General features: G+C 41.5%; 1 protein-coding gene across 7 annotated transcripts in view; it reads left to right on the plus strand.

Moving 5' to 3' along the window:
* ARHGEF28 (Rho guanine nucleotide exchange factor 28) overlaps positions 1-21,696 on the plus strand; it is a 118,512-nt gene extending 96,816 nt beyond the window's left edge. For 6 of the 7 annotated variants that reach the window (XM_039567389.1, XM_039567391.1, XM_039567390.1 and 3 more), the window contains 3 exons: positions 132-611; positions 3,872-4,172; positions 20,613-21,696. In XM_039567389.1, the coding sequence (XP_039423323.1) occupies positions 132-611; positions 3,872-4,172; positions 20,613-20,773 (942 nt within the window). In that variant the 3' untranslated portion in view covers positions 20,774-21,696. The remainder of the gene's footprint in view (positions 1-131; positions 612-3,871; positions 4,173-20,612) is intronic. The other variant, XM_039567393.1, reaches the window with a different exon arrangement.
* Positions 21,697-24,894: the final 3,198 nt, after the last annotated feature.

Below are 24,894 nucleotides of genomic sequence, written 5' to 3' on the forward strand. Positions count from 1 at the left end.
TTTTCTCTATTTGCTTAAAGAATAACCTCCAAAAAAAGCTGAAGTATTTTTATATGATTCTCTGTAAAAACAAAGAAATGGATTAATGCTGATATTTAAACATTTGTGTCTGATTTTGCTGTGGTGTCTAGGCAGTACTGGCTATCCAGGACAGCCACAAAGAGCTCCATAGGTTACTACTGCAAGAGAATGAGAAGACCAGTCGAGGCCAGGCTTCTCGGCTAAACCTCGTTTTGGAACAAGAAAAATACCGGAATCTGGAAAAACAAAGGGTGGAACTGGCCAACATACACAAGTTGAAGCAGCAGTTTCAGCAGGACCAGCAGCGGTGGCTGCGTGAATGTGACCAGCGGCAGCGGGAGCAGGAGGCGAGGGAGGGCCGGCTGGGGCAGCGGGAGTGCCAGTGCGAGTGCGAGGAGGAGCTGCTGGAGCAGAGCCGACAGGGACTGGCGCTGCAGCTGCAGGAGTACCAGCAGAGCCTGGAGAGGCTCCGGGAGGGCCAGAAAATGGTGGAGAGAGAGAGAGACAATGTGAAAATGCAGAAGAAACTCCTGTGGCACTGGAAGCATGGTCAGCAAAACAGCCTGTTTTCACCCACAGGGGACTATGAGGTGTGTGGTTCCGCATTGTAATTATATCCCTGACTGCACTGCTAGAGACCTTCCTTGACGAATGAGCCAGGACATCTGGGTTTTGTTGGTTCTTAATGTAATGAATGAGCCTGTGGGAAGCTGAGATTCAGGCATATCCAAGCATTTTCTTTTATTAAGTTTAACCAGGGAAAGTGCAAAGTCCTGCCCCTGGGAAGGAGCATCCCCTTGCATGGGTAGACGCCGGGGATCACCAGCTGGAAGACAGCTTGACTCTATACAGCTACCTGAAAGGAGGTTGTAGCAAGGTGGGGGTCAGCCTCTTTTCCCAGGCAGCTAGTGAGAGGACAAGAGGAAATGGCCTAGAGCTGTGATAGGGAAGGTTTGGTTTGGGAAGAGTATTTTGCTGAAAGGGTGGTCAGGCATTGGAACAGGCTGCCTAGGGAAGTGGTGGAGTCACTATCCCTGGAAGTGTTCAAAAAGTGACTGCACATGGTAGTTAGTGCTATGGTTTAGTTGACGTGATGGTGGTGTGTTGGGTCCAAAGTTGGACTCAATGACCTTGGAGATCTTTTCCAGCCTTTACGATTCTGTGAAAAGAACCTGGGAGTCCTGTGTTGAACATGAGCAAACGTACCCCTCTGTGAAGGTGGCACATGGTCTCCAGGGCTGCACTGGGCAAAGTACTGCTTGTAGGTCAAGTGAGGGGATCCTTCCTCTCTGCTCTGGACACACCTGGAGTCTGGCTCCCCAGAACAAGAAAGGCATAGAGCCTTTCTTGTAGAAAGGATGTAGAGACAGGAGGATGGATGTCTGGTGAAGTGCCTGTTTGAGATACAGGGACATCACTCCAGTAAGGAAAGGCTGAGACTGTTCAGCCTGGAGAAGAAAGGGTTCTTATTAATGGGGGTTCCTTTTAATGTATATAGATACCTAAATGGAGGTTCTAAAGCAGATGGAGACAGGTTCTTTCCAGTGGCACCCAGTGAAAGAACCAGAGGCAATGGGCACAAAGAGAAACACAGAAGATTCCTTTTGAATGTCAGAAAACTGTTTTCTCTTGTGAGGGTGATGGAGCCCTGGCACAGGCTGCGCAGGGAAATTGTGGAGTCTCTGTCATTGGAGATATTCAAAAGCCACATGGTCTTGGCAACTGTCTCTATGTGGCCCTGCTTGAGCAGGGGGCTAGACCAGATGTCTTCTAAAGGCCTTTTCCAACCTCGGCCATTCTGTGATTTTAAGCTGGATACCCTAAAACCCCCAAACGTAGGCAGATGTTTATTAAACTGAGAAGACAGAAATTGTAAATATGAGAATCTGTGTTTTATTCTGCTTTGCTACTGTGTTTATAAGATACATTGTGTCTCTGCACCTTGTAGGAAAACTAAATTATTGTAGTGCTTAAGCATATAAAGCACTTAGTGATGTTTTTGGTTGCGGCCCTTTTTCCTGGACCACTATCTCCAGGGAGGAAAAGGAGCACCTCCAGGAGCAGCAAACATCAGGCTCTTGTGAACCCCACATGTCAGGCCCTGCTGTCCTGTTCCCTGAAACAAGCAGCCCCCTAGGGGAAGAGGTTGGTGTGTGGCTCCATCCCTGACAGTATTAAGTCCTCGGAGATGACCATTGTTTGGGGGGACAATTTAAAGTAGCTCTGAAGCTGCTTAAGTGTTTTAATACTAAAAACAATTACGTTTTTGTTGAGGGTGGAGGATGCAGTCTGGCTCTGAACTCATCTGTCTGGGTGCTCACCTGGCAGGTGGATCCTCATCTCTAATCCCTGCTTGGTGGGTATGGTCTTGATTTCCATTACTGTTCTCTAAAGCACCTGAAAATCAAAACATTTTGTCTGGCTTTTCCACATATGGGAGGCTCACTGACCCAAACAGCTCTTTTTTCCCCTCAGGTTCTTGTTTTCACAAGAAAATCTGTAGAGCCTTTCTTCAAGCCATCACCTCCATAGTTTTTCAGCTGGCAACTCACCCATAACAGGCAGAGACCATTTGGCATTAAGATTGTGCCTGCATGAGGGGGTAAAGGATTGGCCTCTGACCTCCCCCTTTTCACCTGGCTTTTGTGAACACCATGTGAACATGACTTTCCCATACATGCTTGCCAGCCCAAACAATGAACACACTTTTTACTAGTGTAGCATGTGCTACAGTTTTGGCTTGTTTGGCAGTGCTTAAGAAGTGGATGATAAAACCAAAACTGAGGTTTCTGATCAGCTTTAATGGATGTGACTTGTGACATCTTTTGAGGAGGGGAAGTTGAAGTATGATAGCCTGATACAGGGATATCCAGGATCACATAGACAGAGGGAGGCAAAATAATTAAATGCTGAGTGTCGGAGAGTAGTAGTTTTTGTAAACTAATGTTTTATTTGTAAGGCTGCTGTATTTTTATTTCAAGTAGACTACATGGCTTTGATTCCATCCAGACCTTAAGATTGTCTTTCTCCCATGTTTCCAATACTCCTTGCAGCAGCAGAACTGTCTGAATGATTGTCAGTCAGCCGGTATTTCCAGCCCAGTGTTTTTGTTTTACACTGAACCTAGATAGTTTTGTGTGACCAAACAACGCAGTAACTTACACTAATACTCCTGCTTTTTTTTTAAGATTGGCCTTAATAAACACCTGCAGACAAAGAGTCTGCAGGAGTTGCATTTTCAGCCCTTGGGAGCCAGGGCTTTCTTGCTAAAGCTGTTCGCCATCCTCAGTTTGGCTGCTGCAGCCCTGTTCTCTGTGATTACCTATCCACGTGAGGTACAGTGTTATTTTTGGATTGCAGAGTATGCAGATTTATGTATCAGAGTGGTACCTTGTAGAGCCATGAGGCAAAATATTAACCCCCTGAAAGCAGTCAGCAGAGCTCAGTGCATCCCAGTTAGCGGTCCTTTGTTATCTGTTACTTTGTAGTTATTACTTGTTTTGCGGTGAGCTAAGACCAGATCTTCTAGGCTATTGCTGTTTGTTCCTGAACACACATCCAATTTAATGTGTTTTGAGGTTAACTTCTGGCAGATTGGATGAATATTTGCTATGAATCCCCATTCTGTCTGGCAGTTAATTTTATGCATCCTGGTATAGGATTCTTCAGGATGATGCTCGTAGTTAAACACTTTAGTTTCACACAGTGAGAAGCAGGGAATTGGACTCCATGATTCTTATTAGTCCCTTCCAACTTGACATATTCTGTGATTCTGTGATTCTGGTACTTGACAAAGGTGAAAATGAGATTCTCTGTTTTGTTTTTTGTTGTTTTATTTCCCCTTCTGCAGATAATGGGACATAATCAGTTGGACAGCTTACATGGTGAAAATGCATTCTACTTCAAGGAAGCTGTAGTGTGTGTGTCTCTAAGCAGAATCAACAGACCAGATTCTTCTCTCATTTATGAGGATGGTGTGTATGGGATGAATATCTCAAATTCTGATGTAGCAGGGACTAGTGAAAATCAGGTGGACCTCAAAATGGACACTTCTTGTCAGCCAGCATTAACTAGTGAACTGTGGAAATCCACTAGTCCTTTCCAGCAGATGTCTTTTTCCTGCAAAAGCAACAAGGATTCCTTTAACAATGGTAATTAATGCTTTATTTAATTAAGAAGTGGTACAGGCAGTTTGCCACCTCTCTGGCTGAATAGTCCTAGGAACAAAGACAGCTTGGTAGTGGTGGAAGCAAGAGATTTTGATAAAACAATCACATGCTTCTTTGCAAGATTTTTGATCGTAGGTGAGAAAATAAGCAGAACAGAAATACAGAAAATTACTGAAAAACCCCACAAAACTCCTTTTTGTGTCTGTGTAATAGTACTCAGAATGTGTTTTTCTCTTAATCTTTTCCCAATGCTTTTTGACCTTTTTTTTGCGACTTGGAGTCACTCTTTTTCAAGTTCATTTTATTGATTGTTTTAGAACATATGTGCATTACTTGAGGATTTCTGGTTGCAATAGCTTTTGATTTAATGTCTTAGAATGATAATTAGTGTTCAAACACCCTTTTCTTGCTTCATTGAGGAATGAAAATATTTTGAAAGATCTGTGGACAGACAATTGTGTCACTTCTAAGGAATAATGCAATCCTTGACTATACGTTACGTTAGTAGCTCTTACTGCATTACCTTTCTTTATTCTTGGATTTTATCAGAATCCCCAAACATACGTAGACTGCATGGCAGTTATTGATGGTGGCTACCAAAATGAGTGGAAGAGGCTGCCTATCTGAGCACTGCATGCTCTGAAAATTCCTCAAAGATCTTAAAAACTTAGGAGAAACACTAAACTGTCTGAGGTTTATTTCTCATTTTGCACAATATTAGCTTTGATCTAACTTCTTTCATTAGTGTGAGTTGGAGAGCAGGGTGTAAAAATACAACAGCTAAAACTCTTGGGGGGCAGTGGTGCACTTTTGGTATAATAGATTGTCATCTGGTGGGTTTTTCTGCACAGTTGTGAAATTCAGGAGACAAGGCATGTCAATGCTGCAGCAGTGCCCGAGCTCCCATTTTGTTGTGGTTGGCAGAATAACTTCTGTCCTCACACCAACTTCAGGCAGGTCACAGCAAAGACCAGTGGGCAGTAGAATTAGGAGTAGAAAACATACACAGGTACAATGGTTAATTGTCTTATATCAGTGGTTAAGGAACTTGCTCCTTGTACTGCCTGTAATGTATTAAGCAGGCATCTGTTACAGCCTTACTAGTCCTTGGTATGTGGATTGCCAAAAGAGCATTTTATAATCAAAGGTAGGGCAGGCTAGCTGTATCACCACAATCAGCAAACCAAGCTGATTAGCAAAAGAGATTAATATTTCTAAAAATGCCTAAATAAGTAGTCTGGTGAAACTTGTTCTAGTTTAACTGCGGTTGTCATTTTAGTTATAAGTTAGCTAAGCTAGTGCAAATTTGAGAAGGAACACATATGTGGGTTTAAACCTCTCAAAAGCTTGCACTGGCGAACATACAGATACAAGCTAACCAGGATACTTTCTATTGAGCCCACATGAGAGCATCTGTTTTAATTAAACTGGCTTGTACCAGTTTAATTGCACTGATTCTAAGATAAACTGATTCTAAGACACCTACAATGGACCAGCTTTGTGTTTGGCTGGTGTCAATGCATCCTGCGTAGACATCCTTATCTTGCCGTGGTAACAGGGCAGTGGGACAGTCCCAGCACTCTTGGGGACCAGCTCTGGCTACAGAGCCTGCCCAGGAGGCCAGTGTAAGTCTCTCTGATGAAGTCGTGTTGGCAAAATGTGCATTTACTGCCTGGGTAGTGCCACAAGACACCTTATGCAAAGGAGCGAAGCAAATCCTTGCAGCATTCTGATGGTTCAGATGATGCTGTGAAGCCCACCACTGCATTGCTAGAGCAGGCAGGGCTGGAAGCCTCCCCCCAGAGAGATGTGACATCACATTCCATAGTTGCATTTGTGATTCAAAAGGTGACAAGAATTTTATGCTCTGATCATGGAGTGCACGAGTCTGCATGATTCAGACTTGTTTCTGTCATGCATCAGGACTACTGTACAGGGAGGGAGTGGGGAATGAGAAGAGTGCTAAGCTTCCCCAAAGGGCTCTCTGCATATGGAAATTAAGCAAATCGCTTGTTCCAAAGCAGTGTCAATCAAATTGAACAATACAAACATTTTGTAAAAGGAAACTGGTTTCCTTTTTCTTGAGTGTTTTTGGGCATGTTTCTTCCCCAGAGAGTTTAGCAGAGTTTAAGAAGATCTCCAACCTTGTGCCTCCACTTTCTGACACCTCTGCAGGATATAGTCGGTTTGCAATCACTTTGAAGGACAACGAACTGAAATGCAGTGAGGGAAAGAACTTGAAAGTTAGCTGAAATTGTCAATATTTTCATGTGGATGAATGTTTCATGGCATTTTTGTGCATTTTCCGACCAGCTTTGTGTATAAAGTCTCATAATCATCTTTCAAAAAAACATCCTTAAATAATTAGTCAACCTAGAACTAAGAAACAAATACTGAGTATGGTTTACTGCATATAGCCATGTACCACATACATACATGGCCAGACCTAATATATAGTTAACATTTTGTGTGTACACAAAAGGAATTTCTTGGGTTTGATTAATTTTCCCAGAATTATTAGGTATTTTGTAAGAAGTCTGCTCTGTCAAAAAACCCCCTTAAATTATTTAAAGAGGAGCACCATCTGAACTAGTTTCCAAGGAATTAATCACACTGCATTCTACCATATGTTAAGTACTATTCAATTAAGCTTCATAAATATACAGAAATGGAAATGGCTACATTCCTCCAGTGCATAATTTTCCATTCATATTTCCTAAGGTAAGACATAGGTCTCTCCACATAGCTAACATCATGATTATATATCATTGTTTTATGTGTATGGGAGGGAACTTTACTAAAGACCTTCAGGCAAGTTCCCACAAAGCTGAAACTGGCATAAGTAAACTCGCTAGGAAAGGTGTGTCAGTCAACAGGAGGAAAATATGATTGAAAGAAAAATGTGTTAATGCTTTACAGTAATCGTTATGAAATTATCTGCATGAAAGAAACAAGTACTTTGGCTAATTAGGAATGAGGGGGAAGTATAGGTTTTGTGTCAGACTAGACTGAGAATTGAATTAATTAATCTTGCATTTAATTGACATGTCAGGTTAACTAGCCAAAGTGATGCCTAAGGATTTACCTATGGATTCACCTCTTTGATTTCAGGAATCAGTGCAATTTTAGTTCTTTTAAACTTTGAAGTGAACAGCATTGTTTGCTGCTGCTACCCTAACTTTATTTATTCAGATGTTGTAGCTACAGAAATAGAATTGAAAAGTGATAGATCTGGAAAACCACTGAAACTTCATTGTGGGAGGGTTTTACCTCAGGCATTTAGTATGAAGGATCTGTACACAGGATGCAGTGAAAAATGTAGTTTAAATCTTTATGGGGAACATAGGAAAACCTGTGATCTTCATAAACAGCCAAATGCAAACCCAGGGAGCAAAAGTAGGACTCTATTTGACTAATGTCATTTAAATATTTTTAAAGGACAGATATACGTGTATGTATATAAGCAAATGAGATATTTTGATTTTGGAAAAATAATTTATAGCAGCTTTCAATAAAATAAGTGGTTTCTAGAGATGTAAAATATTTAATTTGCAATAGAAAAAGCAAATATTCCGGAAACAATATGTAGTATCCTATAACTCCATAAAAGTTTATATGAAATTTCCTTCCTATTCCTTAAGGCAGATTATGCTAATGGTGATTGCTCTGTTGAACCTATTCTTAAAACTTTGTATCAGATTCATTTGCTTTGGTTTCCCATTGTTAATTTAGATGGCATTTAGAACAGCACATTTTTTGTCTATGTGCTGGTTTCAGCTGGGGTAGAGTTAATTTTCATCTCAGTGGCTGGCATGGGGCTGTGTTTTGGATTTGTGCTGAACTCAGGGTTGATAATACAGAGATGTTTTTGCTGTTGCTGAGCAGGGCTTGCACAGAGCCGAGGCTGTTTCTGCTTTTGGTACTGCCACACTGGGGAGGGGACTGGGGGTGCTTAGGAGACTGGGAGGAGACACGGCCAGGACAGGTGACCCCAACTGACCAAAGGGATATTCCAGACCCTGTGGCACCATGCTCAGTGTATAAAGGGGGGGATAAAGGAGGAAGGGGGGGACATTTGGAGGGATGGAGTTTTGTCTTCCCAAGTCACCATTATGTGTGATGGGGCCCTGCTCTCCTGGAATGGCTGAACACCTGCCTGCCCATGGAAGCAGTGAATGAATTCCTTGTTTTGCTTTGCTTGTGTACACAGCCTTTGCTTTCCCTATTAAACTGTCTTCTTCTCAACACATGAGTTCTCCAGCTCTCACCCTTCTGATTCTCTTCCCCGATCCTTTTGGTAGGAGAGTGAGCAAGGGGCTGCTTGGGGCTTGGTTGCTGGCTGGGGTTAAACTACCACTAAGGCTGCCTTAACATAAGTTATGGCCTAATGACATTGTATAAAGTACCTGCTCCATGTTTGCATCAGGAAGGTTGAGAACAATAGGCCTGGTTCTTTCCTTATATTTGTGTTAAGGTGAATTTGTTGCAGTCAGGAGAGGTATACAATGTAAAACTGTGTGCAATGCAAGTGTGATAAAAACCATGTGATGAAATATGCTTTGTACTACAGTGTTAAAAAGCCATCTGAAGTGGTACAGGCTGTTTGTCTATGCTTACAACTCAAGACTGGATCTTGGCAAGGAGCAAATCTCAGTAACTCAGGGCCTTACTCAGATAGCATAGCTACTGCTGCCAGTGCTAGAGGTAGCTAATGGGAGCCTATGCTGAGGACTTTGTTGAGTAAGATTGCTTTCATCACTTGGAACCTGTTAAATAATGATTAGCAAACCCCACCCCCCCAAAAAAAAAAAAAAAAGTCACCACAGTTCTGCATATGTGAGTTAATTTTTATATTATTGTTGCTGAAAGGACTCCTGAGTACATCTGTCTCATCTGAGCTGGAACATAACTGTGTCCCATACAGCACACACTTTATAACAGCATCCTTTGGAGTCAGTGACAGGCCACCCCTTACCACCTGCATAATTGCATGTGAAGATGTCTGTCAACCTATTTTAATTTTTTTCTGGTATATTTAATAATATTTTTAATAGCGCCATTTTTTTCACTGTACCACCCAGTGAGCAAATTCTTTCTGTTTTTCTTTCACTTGGGAAGAGGGAAAGAGGGAAATCTTTAAAAAGTAAAGGATGATATGACTCATGGAGCTCCCAGTTTGCTGGGGAGCTTCCTGAGCAGGTGTGACATATTGAGCTGCTTTAAATTTTTTATCTTTTCTAATTGAGTATATGCCACATTGAGAACAATTTTAAATTGCTTTTTTTGAAGGGTATTCAACATATCCCTTCTACTCTTAGTGTGGATGGCTACACAGGGGAGCACAGAGCCCATTCGATGCTCATTGTAAGCTATGAGAAAAAAATTAAATGGAAATATATAAGAATATGAAGTTGAGCAGCATCAGCACCAGCATCTTCCAAGTTCAAAATTTCATGGCTTTATCAGAACAATTAAGCTCTTACTTTTAACTCTGCAACAGGCAACAGCAAATTTGCCTCTTCTCCATCCCACAAAACACTGAGTTTCATGCTCTGCTGAAAGATGTCAGTGTCTCTGAGATACTTGGTGGAAATGAACTAGAGAGGAAGTATTTTTTTTCCTCTTGGGAATAATGCTGTGGTTTGTTTAAAGCAAATGGCAAAAGGGACTAAATCACACGGCAGTGTGATACCAAAGTGAAAAATATGCCATTATATGTCATCTGCAATTAGTATATTTCGAGTAACACTTGATTTTCACCTCTGTAGCACTCAGGTTTTGTTGTTCTGTTAGTGATCTTCTCATCTCAAAACACTTTCCTCATTTCTGAAAATAACCACAGTAGATGCAGCACTATTACATAACCTTTTAATTAAGGCAGCTAATGATATTCTGGTTTTATCTTGTACATTAATATAAGTAATGCCTATCCTGTGTAATGCCTGTCTGATTTTATTCCTTCTAATATCTTCTTTAGAGTTCATTCATTTGTGGGGGGAAGTTTAAAATCGTGCACATCTTTAAGGTTATGAATGGAGTAAAGAGATTGCCTGCCCCTTTTGAGGTGCCACTGGTGTTGGTGTAAATCTGCACACCACACTCAGGCTTTCATTGTCTGCAGACTTCTTAAGCAGCCATAGGATGATGGCTAAATCTTCCTCATTTTTCTCACATTTGTGGTTCCACCACCTTCAGTGCAGTGGTTTGTGGGATCAGCAGAATTAGTGGCATCAGTGAAATTGGAATCTTGTGGATGATCTCCCTTTTATGCAGATTTATTCTTTACTTAGATATGTTTTTTCCAGTAGGTAGAGGTTTCAGGGAAGTAGAGGGATGAAAGGAGAACTTTTCAAAGCAGAAAACCATGGGCAGAGGGTCTTTAGCCAGACAACTGCTTTATAGTGAGTTGTATCCTGAGCTCCAGCTCAGGGTTGTGCAGCTGTGACTTAACAAGTCTTCAGGGAAAGAGGTGATCTCTCATGAAAAGAGCCACAAAACAACAGTCTTGCTGGTTGTTTGATGTCAAGAGGGAGGTCTTTGTTTTCCTTGGGAAATGCGATCTCAGTGTGGGTGGAGACTTGGCTACAGTGCCCTGCTTTAGTACATTAAAATATTTTGTATGTGTTTTGTAATGAAGTTGCAGCCTGAAATAGATGCCCTAGTGTGAAGAAATAATGCATCCTAATAGATGAGACAAGCTGTTTATAGATGACCAAATATTACAAGATACTGGGTATGCAAACACACCCTATAAAATCATGTAGCTGAATTACCAAGTGTATCTGTCTGGCTTATTTTGAAAAGTACAATCTCATTTTAATTATTTAGTATAATACTGTACATATTCCAAGAAATGGCCTGTAGCATGTTGTGCAAAAATAATGAAGCGTTAGTAATATGAAACCTTCTCAGCGTCATCTGCTGTTAAATATTAATTGAGGCATGGGGGTAGATTGTCTGTCTTTTGCTCCCTTGCCAGATGCTATTGAAGATTTTCTTTTGGGTGTAAAGTTTTAGTTTGGCAGAGAGGAGGAGCCTTGGTGCTGGTGTGGAAGTTGGTTTTAGTTTAATCAAATTGGAAGACTTCTAACACTCACCTGATTTTTCTGTATTTGTTTAAGGTCTGTTGTACAAAAAACCAAACCCCTGTACTTTAAAAATCATTGAATATATTCCATGATAGAGAATATATGGCAGACAGGGAAAGCAGTGTATTTGGCAAGGATGAAAAGAGATTTTTTTTTTCTCTTTATTAATTGAACTTGAAAATTGAAGGATAGTTGTTGCTGACAGGAAAACTGCAGGGAAGCTGTCTTCTGTGCAGAGCAACTTGCCACTGAAGCACAGTGCCACTGGGGAGGGGATGCAGGTCTGAAGAAGGCTCCTGCATTAAACACAGGCAGTTTAGATCTGAAAGTGAAAATGAATACAGGCGGGTGTTTTAAAACTTGTAGTAAAGGTGAGGTAGGAGGAGGAGGTGATGAATTTGGGCTTAAAGGTAAGACCAGTGTTGCTCATAGCAGGGAGAAGCAGGAGCAGAAGTAAGGAAAATGCATCCAAGTGCTCTCCATGCACTCATGGAAAGCACTTGGCTGAAGGGATGGCAGCACATGCTTATTTAATAATTGTGGGGTTTTATGGCTTTGATGTACAATTTTTCCTTTACCTTTTATGCAAACTGTTTTTATAGCAGTTACATGTTCACAGACGTTTTAGCAAACAACTAAAAAGGGCATTCATTTCAAAATATTCAATCACATACTGAAAATTCCTATGCTTACAATGCAAAATTTGGGAAATGTGGAACTTTCAAGTTTTTTCTTGATTTTTTCAAGGACTCCAAGAAGAAAACATCAGCACATATACTTCCTGCAAGAAATAAATAGAAATGGCTGTGCTAATACTCAAACTGCAATGAAAAATTAGTGAATATTTCCCTCAGTTTTGAGCTCAAGAGAGAACAAGTATCTTTGTGACTCTGAGATAAGAGGCTTCTCTCAGATGCTCACTCTTGTAGTAATGCCTGTATTTTTTCCTGTATTAATCAACATCAGCAGCTTCTATTAAAGGGTAAGATTAGCATGTAATTGATTTGAAACAGGTGCTCTGCCTGATTTTTTCTTCTGCAGCAATTCTGTATATTGACTTAGTGTTCTTCTGCTACTCTCTTTGAGTTTTGATCTCAGCAGCTTTTATGAGTAAGAAGTGGTGGATCTGGTCTGTTGTTGGGAAATTACCCTATAAAACCAAAGTGCTTAGGAGGAGACTTGAGCGTTTTATAAATTACCTCCCCCTTTTGGCTTTTGTAACAGAGCTGTGCTCTTCTGCTATGCAAGAAAATGGTTGCCAAAGTCCAGAGCACACTTCTTTATGTTGCACCTGAAAGACTGGCCAAATACTGGGGACTGATTTTTTGCCAAGGTCTTTGATTTTATGTTTATTTCAAAGTGAAAAAAACCCAGCAAAACAACCTACAACCAAAGAGCGTCCATAAAATATGAGGCAGAGTTAATCAACACACTAACATCTGTCTGTGGTAACAGCTCAAAATAAGAGTTTTGATGTGTAAATGTCCCCTTTTGTTTCAAAGGGAATGACTTCATGTTCCAGAGACTGTTTTTTCAGGGTTAATGCTAGCTGTTTCTCTTTTCAAGAGGAAAGGAGATAAAGCCTTAATACAGTGTTTTATCTTCAGGGTGCAAATTGGGACAGTGGGTGAGGGAAGTGTGGGGACGTGCTGGCCGGCAGCAGAAAGGGGAGCTGGTTCATTGTCCCTTGAGTCCTTGGAAGTTTGGGTCTGTAGCTTTGTGGGGTTTCTGTTTCTCCATCAAACATTCAAGCAGGAGTGTTCCCTACTGATCGCAGTTTGTTTTGACTTCAGCCTGCTGGCCAAACGGCTTCTGCAGATGATGGGCTAGGAAGAAGTGGTTGCAGCCCACTTCATTCACACCCACACTGGACACCCAAAAGAGGAGGCTGTGGGGGTTTCCCATGCTTCCCCACTGCTGCTGTCAGTGGGCAGGCGAGCTGCCCTGCCCCTGGAGAGGTGCCCTGTGTAGGTGTGCTGCTGTCCTGGGTGGGGCAGTGGCCCCGCGGCAGCAGCTGGTCACGTTCCTTGTAATCCTGTGTAGGAAGGGTGTTCTTGGAGTTTTATGGTTCTTTCCTCTTGATCATTTGAGTGCAGCTGTGTTTAATGAGCTGGAAAAGAAGTAGGTCAATAAAACATGTGTTCGTTGTTAGTAGAATACCTGTCGGACCACGTGTTTGTCTGTAATTGACCATCTAAAGCTTCAAAGCTTAGCACAAAGACAGTTTAATAGGGAATTCATACCTAAATAAATTAATATTAAGCAGAAGCAGACAGCTGTGAGGCAGTCTGCCCTGCCAAGGTGAGACTGTGGGTATTTAATGCACAGACAAGTTATGATTTCAAGTCAGACCTATTTTTAAGTGTCTCTTACTGATCTGCATTAGAAAAACAGCATGCCAAAAATAGCTTAGAACCCTTGTGCTTTAAAAACCAATGCAACTGATAACATAGCCATGTAACTAGGTTAAAATTTTAATCAACCTAATCAATTTTAATCATCATGCTATGAATTTGGTGTTAAAGTGACACTGTCGGTGTCTGAGCTTGCGTTGGTGTTAAAATATTTTCTTTGGTAAACACCAGTGTTAGAAATAGTATGTTTACTGGGTCTTAATAAAAGCAAGATGACTGCATCATCACATTACTCCAAAACTTGGAGCTTTAAGACAAGTATGAGTTGGAATTTTATGATAAATGCCATTTCGGTGGAATAAATGTGTATTTTGTGTTAGCCAAGAATTTGGTCCAAATTGTCTAGACCAAACTTCTCTGAAGAATTATGAGACAAAACCTGAAAACAGAACTGCATTGTTTTACCTAAGCCAACAACTACACAAAGAGCAGAAACATGCAGAATAATGGCATTCCCAGTAATTTTACCATGATCAAAAATCCAGAGTACAGATGTAGAGAAGAGTTATGTTGCAGACCTTATTCATCATAGATGGAATTCTTTCTGTTCTCTGTATTGTAATAAAAAATGCACCAAAAGCTGCTAAGACTAATTAGTGCAGGATCTCTTATGAAATAATTCCTCATCTGCTTTTTGTGTAAAGATCTCTTATTAATGAAGGTGCTTGTTTGTCTAAGAAATGCAGCTGCTGCTTTTTCACAGGGTTGGGCTGGTCAAAAGTAAATAACAGCATTACAATTCCCAGACTGATTTTCTTGCCTTATTCAGTCAGCTGGGAAATGGATTAGGCTCCTCTTCCCTTGATAGCTGTAGGGTCAAAATATTTTTCCCCATGTTTTTTTGAGACCCAATACCAAATTCAGTTCCTGCTGTGAATCAGCTTTATTGAGGTGCGAAGGGCCTAATTTGTTGATGGTATGTGGGATCTCAACTGCCAGTGAAACTGCTGGGAGTTGTCCTCAAATCTTCAAGGCTTACACGTGACTTTTCTATAGCAAGTGTTCTGCTCTAAAACGGTAGCAGCAGTATCTTGGTCGTTCCAGGGTAATGCTGTGGTGTTCCAGGCGCACAGTGCTGCTGCATGGTATTCCCTTTCTTCCACCAGCTATAAACAATTGAACCTGCAGTATGGAAAATCCATCACAATTTGGGCAAGTCTTAGTAGGCATTAAAAAAAAGCAATCAAAACTGGTCATGGTGTCTTTCACGGTGAGGAAAGGAAGACAGGCTGAGGTGCCTGGAGTTCCCTGGCTAATCGGCTCTCTATTGCTAATGAATCTGCATGGAAACCACTGGGAGCATCATTAGAGACAAAGAGGTGCCGCGGGATTTGCCAGTGGGGACTTTCAGTGGAGCCCATGGGAGTTAGGCTGCTGTTTGTTATTGAATAATGGCAAATGAGAGCCTGTTCCCTTGAATTCCTTTGAATATCCCAGACCGGGTAGACTTAGCACTGTTTTTTAGGTGTCTGCTTGTGCTTTGCATTATGCATGAGTGCCAGTATGGGGATTAAATAGAGCAGCTCTGCCATTTCAAATAGCTGTGTCCTGAAGCTGATGTGTCAGCTGTCAGTCCAGATGAACTTGGTACCAGTTATTATAGGTACATGTAAAACCAAAACCTAACTCTGTTTATTATTTCAGAAGATTAGTGGGTTTGAGACTCTTTAACATACTTGTTGCTAAAAGTGGCATAAATAACTCTTCATTTAATGCAATTCTATTTTGTAAAGAGGTTCAATGTGACAGATCTTGGAAAGTCACAGCAAGGTAATTGTCTGCAAAATTCGTGTGGTGTGTTCCTTCCATCCCCGCCCCTCCCCCCCCCCCCCCCCGCCTTTTATTTCCCCCCCCCCCTTCCTTTTTAGAAACAGCTAAGAAGTAAAAGTATCCAGCCTGGCCTGACCTCAGAACTAACCCAGCTTTAAGGAGGAGTTTGAATCTGAGGCCTTCTGAGATCCCTTCCAACTTGAATTATCCTGTGATGCTGTGAAAACAAGGTCAGAGCTGAAGGAGAAACACTAAGGTTTTTCTGTTCAAAACACAGAGATTTGAGAGGTTTTTTGCCTGGAGTGTTTCCTAGTGCCTTGATAATGTTCTCCTGTCCTTCCCATAATCGTCACTGTGGGCACTCCAGGCTTGCGTTAAGAGCTGTGATCCTGGGTGAGGGAGAGGAGGGGTGGGGGGGGGGGGTGAAGGAGAAAATCTGGCATTTATTTGATGTGGAAGTGCTTACATTCTATGACAACAGACAAGAGGTGAGAATCAGTGTGACTAATGAGTTGTTTACTTGGCTTTTGTATCCCCTGCACCCCCAGGTACATGGGCTTTGTTTGTTTTGATATGTATTGATTTCAGATTCCTGCAAATACCATTCCTTTGTCCTTCACCTTCTCAGCAGTTTGTGAGATACTACTAATCTTGTCTCTTAGTGCTGTGGAAAAGGTAGGGTAGTAAGGATGCAGAATGCTACTTTTTTTTTTCCCCCTTTCCCTACAACAGTACCATGCTTTTAGCCAGGAGCTGTCGTTTCTCAGAGTGTGGACCCCGACCCTGCTTGGAAAACTGAGGTCCTCTTATAAACTCCCTTGAGAACTGATCCCACATATGACAGGCCTGCCATTGTTGGTATATTGAGGTGGTCTAAAAAGGTATGGGAAGAGTAGAGTGCCTCTCTGCAGTTTCCTGATGCTTGTCCTCATGGTACCAGACCTAAACTCAAGGAAAATGGGGAAAAAATTCTAATTTTAGTGTTGACTTTGACAGTATCTGTTTGAATAAGACAATTTGTGATTGGATCAAGAATTTGTTAGAAATAGCCTCCAACTCCTTTTGCAAAAATTGGTGGGGAAGACTGCAGGTAATGCCTGGGGTTTCTTTATTTAATGAAATGGTCTTAGCTGAGATAAAAAGGAGTAAAAGCTGTACTTTAAGGGTATTTTGTGCTGAGGTGTGGCACTGCTGGGCTGAACAGGCTACATGTCCCCAAAAGGCTGAAGTGCTGTCACAGATTACATTTGGTCACCAGCCTGAAGCACACCCCTTTTGCCTTGGGTGTTTGACCAGCCCAACATTGAAAATGGATTTCTCTGGTCTGTTGTTCCCTGTTGCCCAGGGTATCCATTATGCAGCTGCAGATCTGGCTTGCTCTTAAGGAAGAAGTTACCTGGAATATCGTAGGAGAAATATATTTTATATAAGTGAGAAACAGGTAAAGGGGGTTTCAGTTTGCACATAAATTCTGGGGTCCAGGGTGCAGAGAGATGCTGACAGCTCTTGGCTGGTGCAGAAGTGGGAGGAAGCAGAAAGCTGTGTCAGAGTAGTCTGTGGAAGGACCTGAGCTACAGCTCAGTTCTGTTAAAGTTTTGGAAATACTCAGGGAGTATTTTCTGCACTTACTTAACTGTGAAAGAATAACAGTGTAAATGAGCAAGTGGATGGCTACGGCCAAGTACAGTCCTTTTGTTTGTCCTTTCTGTGCGAGGGTGTGGGAGCAAGGCAGCAGGCAGAGCCCAGCCCGGGCAGGTGTGGTGTGGGCAGGGGCCATACCCGGCTTTTGCTGGGTGCTGCTGATGTGAGTGCTAGTCTGGTGGGCGCGCTGTTGAGCCAAACACAGCCTCCAGAGGGAGCAGCCCTCGGTAGTTTGGAGGGGAGCAGAAAAAAATGTAAGTGCGTGCTGAATTTAAACAAAGGGAATAACACAGAACTCATTTTATGGCTGATGTCGACAGGTGAACTACAATCACATTGAAGGGGGCTCATGAAAGGCCAATGGTCCATACTTACCTGAGTCTTGATCCGTAGTGAATTCTGACATCTGCTTCAGTGCAGCAGAGAACGGGCCTGGAGAGGGACTGGGGAGCTCCCGTGGGTGCCCCAGCTGCCAGGGGAGCATGGGAGAGCTTCTTGCATGGCACTTTCTGGCAGCAGCCCCTTTGCCTTGCTGTCTGCACAAATAGTCAGTTTGTTTTCATTTTTTATTTTTATTGAGCATCCTCAAATCTCAGAGTTCTTTAGTAGACAGCAGCTGATGTTTTCAAGTCTGGTTTCAGAAATTTCCTCCCTGTTTTGGGAGAGCATTTAAATTCCTCCCACCTTTCTCCTGCTTGGTGATAAGGGTAACTCGTTTCCCCATGCTGTACCAGAGCGCTCAGGAGGTGCTTCTTGGCTGCTGTCACTGTTCTACATTACAAGAACCAAGGCTGACTGGCAGTTCAGTCCACTTTTCCCACTCTCCCTTCACCTGAAACTGTTGTTACCATTTCTAGCACTTCCTCCACACTTCACATGCATCTGCTCTCGGGGCACATCACACTGCCGCCTGTGATACCAGCTCGTCTCCTGGCTCAGCTGCTTCCAGCATGGCACCAGGTGGAGAGACAGCAGCCACCCTCCCCGATGGCAAGCTGAGTGTGTTGGCCTTGGGGACACATTGTGCTTTTATTAGGCAGAGTCTGTGTTGAGTGCCACCTGAAGTGCATCCAAAACCAGCCCCTTCTCTCCTCAGTTGGATTAAGCACAACCTTTCCAGCCTGAAGCCACTTGCCACCCCAGCAGCAGCTGAACTTTCACCTCCAGGGTGCTCTCCTGCTGTTCAGGTTTTCCCGATGCAAAATATTTAGACAAAAAACCCCAAAAGAATAAAAAAGCAGCTAAACTAGTGATAAATAATTTATTTTGATAGTGACAGAATCTGATTTATTTTCCCAGAATGCTGACAGTTTCCACTGCTCAGCTCTGCTGCTTATAGTTGTAACAGTTAATGAGAAATGGTTTGGAAACAGCTACTGTTTTAATTGGTGGAGCAATTACTGTTTAGTTTTGATGATGGAAAATAACTGCATGTAAGGTGTTTCTCTTAATTTTCTGTGTATTTTCAAATTTGTAATTAGGCTTCTCCAATTATGTACTTCATAAACTTTGGAATCAGATCTTTCAAATAAGTGTTTACTCTCTGGTATTCTTATGCACATAACTTTGGTAATGTGAATAGACTCACAGGACTTAAAAGGAATATTAATGTGGGTAAAATTACCCCAAAATGTAAGTGTTTAGAACCTGAGAAACTTCTGCTAGTAGGTCTCTTTTAATAAATAAACAAACCAAATGTATCCAGTTTTCATGAAGACAGGCAGACATATTTTTGCTTTCCTCTGTGGGCTGAAAATTGTAATCTTTTTCCAATATGACTGTCAGAAAGAAATAAATGCAGACCTCATCTTTAAAAAATCAGGGCTGTTCAACTAAGTTAGGGAGTCAAATCCTGCTGTGCTACATATTGCAAATAACTCATCTGCAGTCAAGACTTACTCTGGATTTTCAGACTGAAACTTAATCCAGTATAAAACAGTAAAAGAAAGACAACTGGAGACTAACTTTTGTAACATTCTGTGTCATCCCACTATGACTAAGCTTGTTTATAAATACCTTGCCCCTGCCATGGACCCTGAAGTCTTGGCAGCAAGAATAACATTATGCTGGAAGCTGCAGCCCCAAAGCCTGTTTGCTCTCCCCAGCTGGGTGAGTATCAAAGAGGAGAAGATGCTGAAGGCAGAGGCTGTGATATGATGTGTTTCCACACGCCCGTTGCATAATCACCCCACACTGCTCCACACACCCCATGCCAGGGAGCAGCCAGAGAGCCTAGGCTTTTCATGGTGCCAGCAAGCTTGTCTTGCCTTGAACTCCTACCTCTGTGAACAGGACTGGTGAAAGTCACATGTGTTAGGGGAATGCCAAATGTGGGCAGGCGTCATTATGAATTGCCACCAGTTAAGTGACATGGTGTGTAAAACCCCAAAAAGCTCCTTTGTAATAGATTTTCATTGCACATACATGTGAGGAGGGACCAGAGCAAGCATGAAATGTCTCTTCAGCTCTGCATGAATGATCAAGGCTCAAAGAACCCCAGTTCTCAGTTTGTGTGCTTCTGGCATGACCATGCTGTCCAAGCTTCCCTTCTTTCTGCAGAGTCCTTTATGAAAATTTAACCTTCCTGATGAAGGTTGGTTAGGCTAAGATTACAGTGAAAAGTATTGCAGCATATCCATTACAGATCTTTCTCATCACTATGCATAAGGAAGACATTCTTTGTCAAGTAGCTTGTTTTTATGGTAAAACTGCTTTGAAGAAACACAGATGTAGAAAAGCCAGCTACTGAGATGCAGCTCCTGAGGGCTCAAGTGCTACAGAATACTGACTAGGGATAAAACTCAACTGTAGTCATGTTGTTTTGGTTTTTTAAGCTGTACATGGATCATCACAAAAGTCTTCATTGTGCAATGCTGGAAAACAAGTACCTGATTCTCTGCATTTGTGGGAGAAAATTGGAAAGATAACAAATTAAGATCCTTGTGAAATAACATTCTAGTGTTTGGGTGCAAGTGTTTCTCTCCATACCACACCAAAAGGATCAAGACAAGAACAGAGTAGGTAGTTTGTGCAAATAAGGACAGATAAACTTGGTAGAAAAAGCTGAATACAAGTTACAGCCATATAGACTTTTAACTGGGTTTACTGAGTTGATTCCTTTTCATCCGTAAAAGGAAGGCTTACAAATAAAATTCTGTGTAATGATGAAAACTGTATTAATGTTACAACTCTTTTATTACTAAGGGTACTGATTATATGCTGTGTGTTTCTCTCCAGCTCAGTTCTGACCTCATTTATGTCTTTCCATCATTGTGTATCTGGTTAGTAAAGTATGGCTACATATTATTATTATTAATTTCACTAAGTTTGGGTAAGGTGCCGTCTATACTAGGCTGTAGTAGAATTTGTTCTAGGGTAGCGTTTTCCTTTCTAGGCAGATGCAGCAAACTAGAAAATGGTGCTAGTGAAAAAGTCAGAATTTGCTCTTTTTAATGGCATGGGCGTGGCAGAAAATGCATTGTCACATGTCCTTCTCTTGTGTGTTACAGATCTGAATGCATCACAGACCCATGGTCCCCAAACAAGTGTTCCGAACCAGGGGTCCATCCAGTCACCACAGGTAGATGAACTGCAGCTGAACCACCAGCCTGAGAACCTGCAGGATGCAGAAAGTGGAGGCAGAGTAGAGGAGGAGATTGTTTATCTCTGATGACTTGTTTTCTAATCTCAGTAGCACTTCTGAAAGATAACTGTGTTTGCTTTTCTAAATATCTGTAGTTGTTCTCTGTATGACCTTCTGGCTTTAAGGGTAGTATTTAATCTTAAATGCAAAATTTTCCCCATGATAAATATAGCAAGTAAGTTATTTTGAAGCCTTGTTGTATAATCTTTAATTTATGACATGATTTCAAATGCTTTGCAAGAAGCAATGAGTAGCAGGGGAGACATAACATTTTGAAATTGTAAAGATGCCACCAAGAACTGTGAAAGCTAGTGTTGATTTTCTCTAGTCCTCATTTTACAAGGATGAGCTAAGAGAGATGGGTCTGCTACTTGAGATTTCAGAGCGTGTATCAGTAACCTTCTAACAGTTGTGATATAACACAAGAAGACAGTAATGTAAGAATGATGGCTATAGTCTTCCCTGAAATGTGCTATATACCCTTAGCTGTGGGGTCATTTTCCTTATCTTCTAGCTCAGGAACTGCTCAGAAGGGGATGTTTTTTTATGGTCTGAGCATAATTGCATAATTGTAATTGTTTTTTCATGTCCCAAAGCCTATTATCATTTTGATACTACTGCTAGTTTCTGTGCAGAGATGCACTAAATTAGTTATTGTATAATAATTGTATTTCATTTCAGTAAGTGTCCTTACGCATTAAAATTTACCAGATGAAACCATCTCACTGGTGAAAAGAAAGGGGATAAATAGTAGGCTTCAGTTAACTGAACCCTTCTGAAACTCCACTGCTTTCCCATGTAGAAGTCAGATAGCTTTCTGCTTTCAGGTTCATGGGATTCTCTGTGTGTTAGGCAGTAAGAAACCAGCACTTGTTTTGTGCCTTTTGTCTTTCTGAAAAATTTGTACGCTTCTGTCAAACTGAATAAATGTTCTGTGCACTTCTGCAAAACTGTAACTTTGATTCATTGTGAGATCCCCCAAAGAAATAAGAAAACAGGAGGAAAAGAAAATATATCTTCAGGCCTTGTTTGCACTGAGCTCAGCTGCAGATGTGTGTTCCTGGTCCAGCATAGCTAAAGCTGAGCTTCGTGTGTCTCGGCTGGAAAAACGAAGGATGTGCCTATTGCTGCTTGGCATGTCTGATGGGATTGGCAGAGGCGCAGCAGGAATGCAGCTGCACAGCTCCTGAATCAGGGCTGCCTCACATCCCCTGCCCAGGTCATGGGGAAGAGGAGCACAGGATTGCTCCTGCCCATTTGTCTGGGTAAGCCCCAGGTGCCAACAGTTTCCATTTTACCCTAAGCCTTGGGTTGTGCAACATCTTCTGCAGGGCACAGAGTTTTAGATGTGTGCGTAGACATCTACGTTCTGATGGAGAAGATTCTCTTCCAGGGCCTGGTGTGCTATGGGGAATACTCCGGAATATGGGGAATGTGACGGTTTGGACAAATTTGGAGGAAAATATCCTCTGATAGAAGGCAAGTTACAACCAGCCCTCTCCCACCAGGCTGGGGAAAAAAAAAGTTTTCCTTGGAGGAAAGTGAAAGAGACAAAAACTATTTATTTAACAAACACACAGGAAGAGGATAATAATGCTGAGTAATAAAACCTCTCTCTGTGGAGAGAAACCTGGGAAAATGTTAGAGTCCTTCTGTAGGTGTGGTCTCTCTCCTCCTCCTCGGAGCTGGGTCGGTGTGGGCCCACCTCCAGGGCCTCAGTGGAAAATTCTCCAGATGTGTTCTGATGTTGAAACAGTCCAGAAGAGAAGAAGGGAAGAACTGAAGTCCCAGGAAAACAAAGTTCAACTCTCCGTCTCCCTCTGGAGAAAAGGAGCTGAAATCAGGGTGAAAAGCAAAAAAGGTACTCTGCTCTTCTCCCCGTAGAAGCACACAGAGAGAGATAGCAGTGACCTTGGAGCCCAAAACTGCTTTTGAAAAGTTCGCTTGGCTTTTTTTTTTCCTTCTCTCGCACCCAGTTTTAAAGACACAGAAAGGCACAAAATTCATTTCTGGGCATAGAGCGCTGATAGGGGATACACGTCATAAAGACACCCCAAGACAAGCAGAGCTTTCTGAGCTGCATCTTACTGGACTCCAGAGCTGTTATTTAGTGGGTATCTGGGGCAAACAACTGAGCACCTGACTTGATGATCACAGCGTGATCCTCAGGTTTAATAACTGGTGTGCAAATGCCACCAGGGAAAAACTCTGCCTGCAGATGTGGTTTCCTGTGTCTATGTCCAGCCTCCAAGACTCCTGCTAACCTGACAGCACTTTTAAAATATGTCTCTTTATAAGAAAAAAAAAATCCCTTTTAGAATTTATAGAATTGTTTTACCTTCCTTACTTTTCACGATTAGTCTAAAATTAAAATGTGGATCCAACTTCTTTTAAGGGACCTGCAGTAAGGACAGCCTCTCTGTTTCACCAGTCAGCCACGAAGTCAGGGTTGCCATCTGAACAACTTTTTGGCAAATTTCTAAGTAGCCAGACTAATTTCTTGGGATGCTGTATGTTCCAGGATATGTGCCTTGCCCAGGAACGCACAGGAAACTGGGAAAAAATGAGCAGTTTTCTCCACAGTTACTCTCTCTGCATTTTATTATGCTTTGGCTGAAACATCTGGTACTGGTTACTGTCAAATTCAAGCTGCTGGATGGATAGCTGCTGTCCCAGTCTGGTGTGGGAATTCCCATGTAAGCATCTTGCCACTGGGAGAGGAAGAGAGGATACTGCTTCTCTCATCAGTTTTAATTGAGGGGCTGGGACCTGAAAAGTGGCTAGCCCAGACTTCAGCTGTTGTGCAAATTCTTTAGGTCCCTTAAAATCAGGCAGCATCTTATTTTGCTCACCTGTGTTTACAGTAAAACTTCTGGCATTTCAGAAAGGCAAAGGCAGGAAACAGATGGCCTCTAGATTTAGGTATTTTAATTGTAGAAAATGTTTGAAGTATAGGCCAGTATGGTCTTGGCAGGTGCTCTTTATAACAAGATGTATTATGCACCCCTGAACTCTGTCCATTATTTAGGCATTTCCTAATACTGAGCAGAATTTAAACACAGTCCCAGTGAGACTCAGCTATTTTAGCAGTCTATGTTTTCAGCTATTGTCAGGCATATATTAATGCTGTGTCTTCTTTTTTAGTTAGAAAAATATATTCAGAAATTCTTTTCACCTTTTTTATATTATTTTGAAGTGGGCTTATTTGCAAAGTTTGTTGTTTTTCCCTCATCCCATATATTGTGTTTTCTTTTTGCTATGCTTCTCAAAGCATCTTGCCTCTCAAAGCTCAGAATCTAATTTAGTCATTAATTTCAGTGTTTAAATTAAAGGAGCAGTTGCTGTACTACCAATATCTATGACACTGGGATGAGCTTTCTATTTGTTTTTTCTTCTTTTAAATTATTTTCTCCATCTTTTAACAAAGAAGGGATTTCTTTACTGTAATACCTAGACTTTTCCAGCATTTTCTCCTTAATGTTGTATGCTAGTAAAGTTGTCATTTCAAGCAAATTTAAGACTTCTAAGGGAAACTTGCATCAAGTCTTTTTTCAGCAAGCCTGTAGTAATGGTAGAGAAGAAATTAATGAAGAGCTTAATCTTACAGTGTGCTGGATCCAGACCCTTGGATTTGTGCATTCAGTCATTTGTAGAATGAGGCCAGAATAGAGCAAATTCTTCACTTGGATGCTGTTTGAGTATTGAGGAAAACGACACACTTAGCTGCATTTCTAAGAGATTTTTCACAAAGGTCATCCATGTTATTTTCAAATTAGTAAATTAAATACAGATTAGGCTATTAGCAAAATTCCCTAATGTTTGTTTACTGAAATGATTGAAAAAAAATCTGTTAATGTTTTCCACGTAAGGAACACAAATAATTTTACTTAGAGAGCCCTATTAGCTGCATTAAGTTATATGCCACCCACTTAGTTCAAAAAAGTGAGTAAGATTTTTTGATGCATCTTAATCAAGTAGGTGCCAATTTTGTAATGTGCCATATTACCGCTAAAAACATTTTTATCATGTGGTGAAGTTCATCCAAAAAGAGATTGTGTTATGTTAAGTAAGATGTATAACTTGCTCAGGCTGAATTTTGAAAGCAATGGAGAGTTGCAGATGAGGCAGTTTTCCTTATGCATTTGATG

Source organism: Corvus cornix, chromosome Z (assembly GCF_000738735.6).
Source record: "Corvus cornix cornix isolate S_Up_H32 chromosome Z, ASM73873v5, whole genome shotgun sequence".
Taxonomy (NCBI): domain Eukaryota; kingdom Metazoa; phylum Chordata; class Aves; order Passeriformes; family Corvidae; genus Corvus; species Corvus cornix.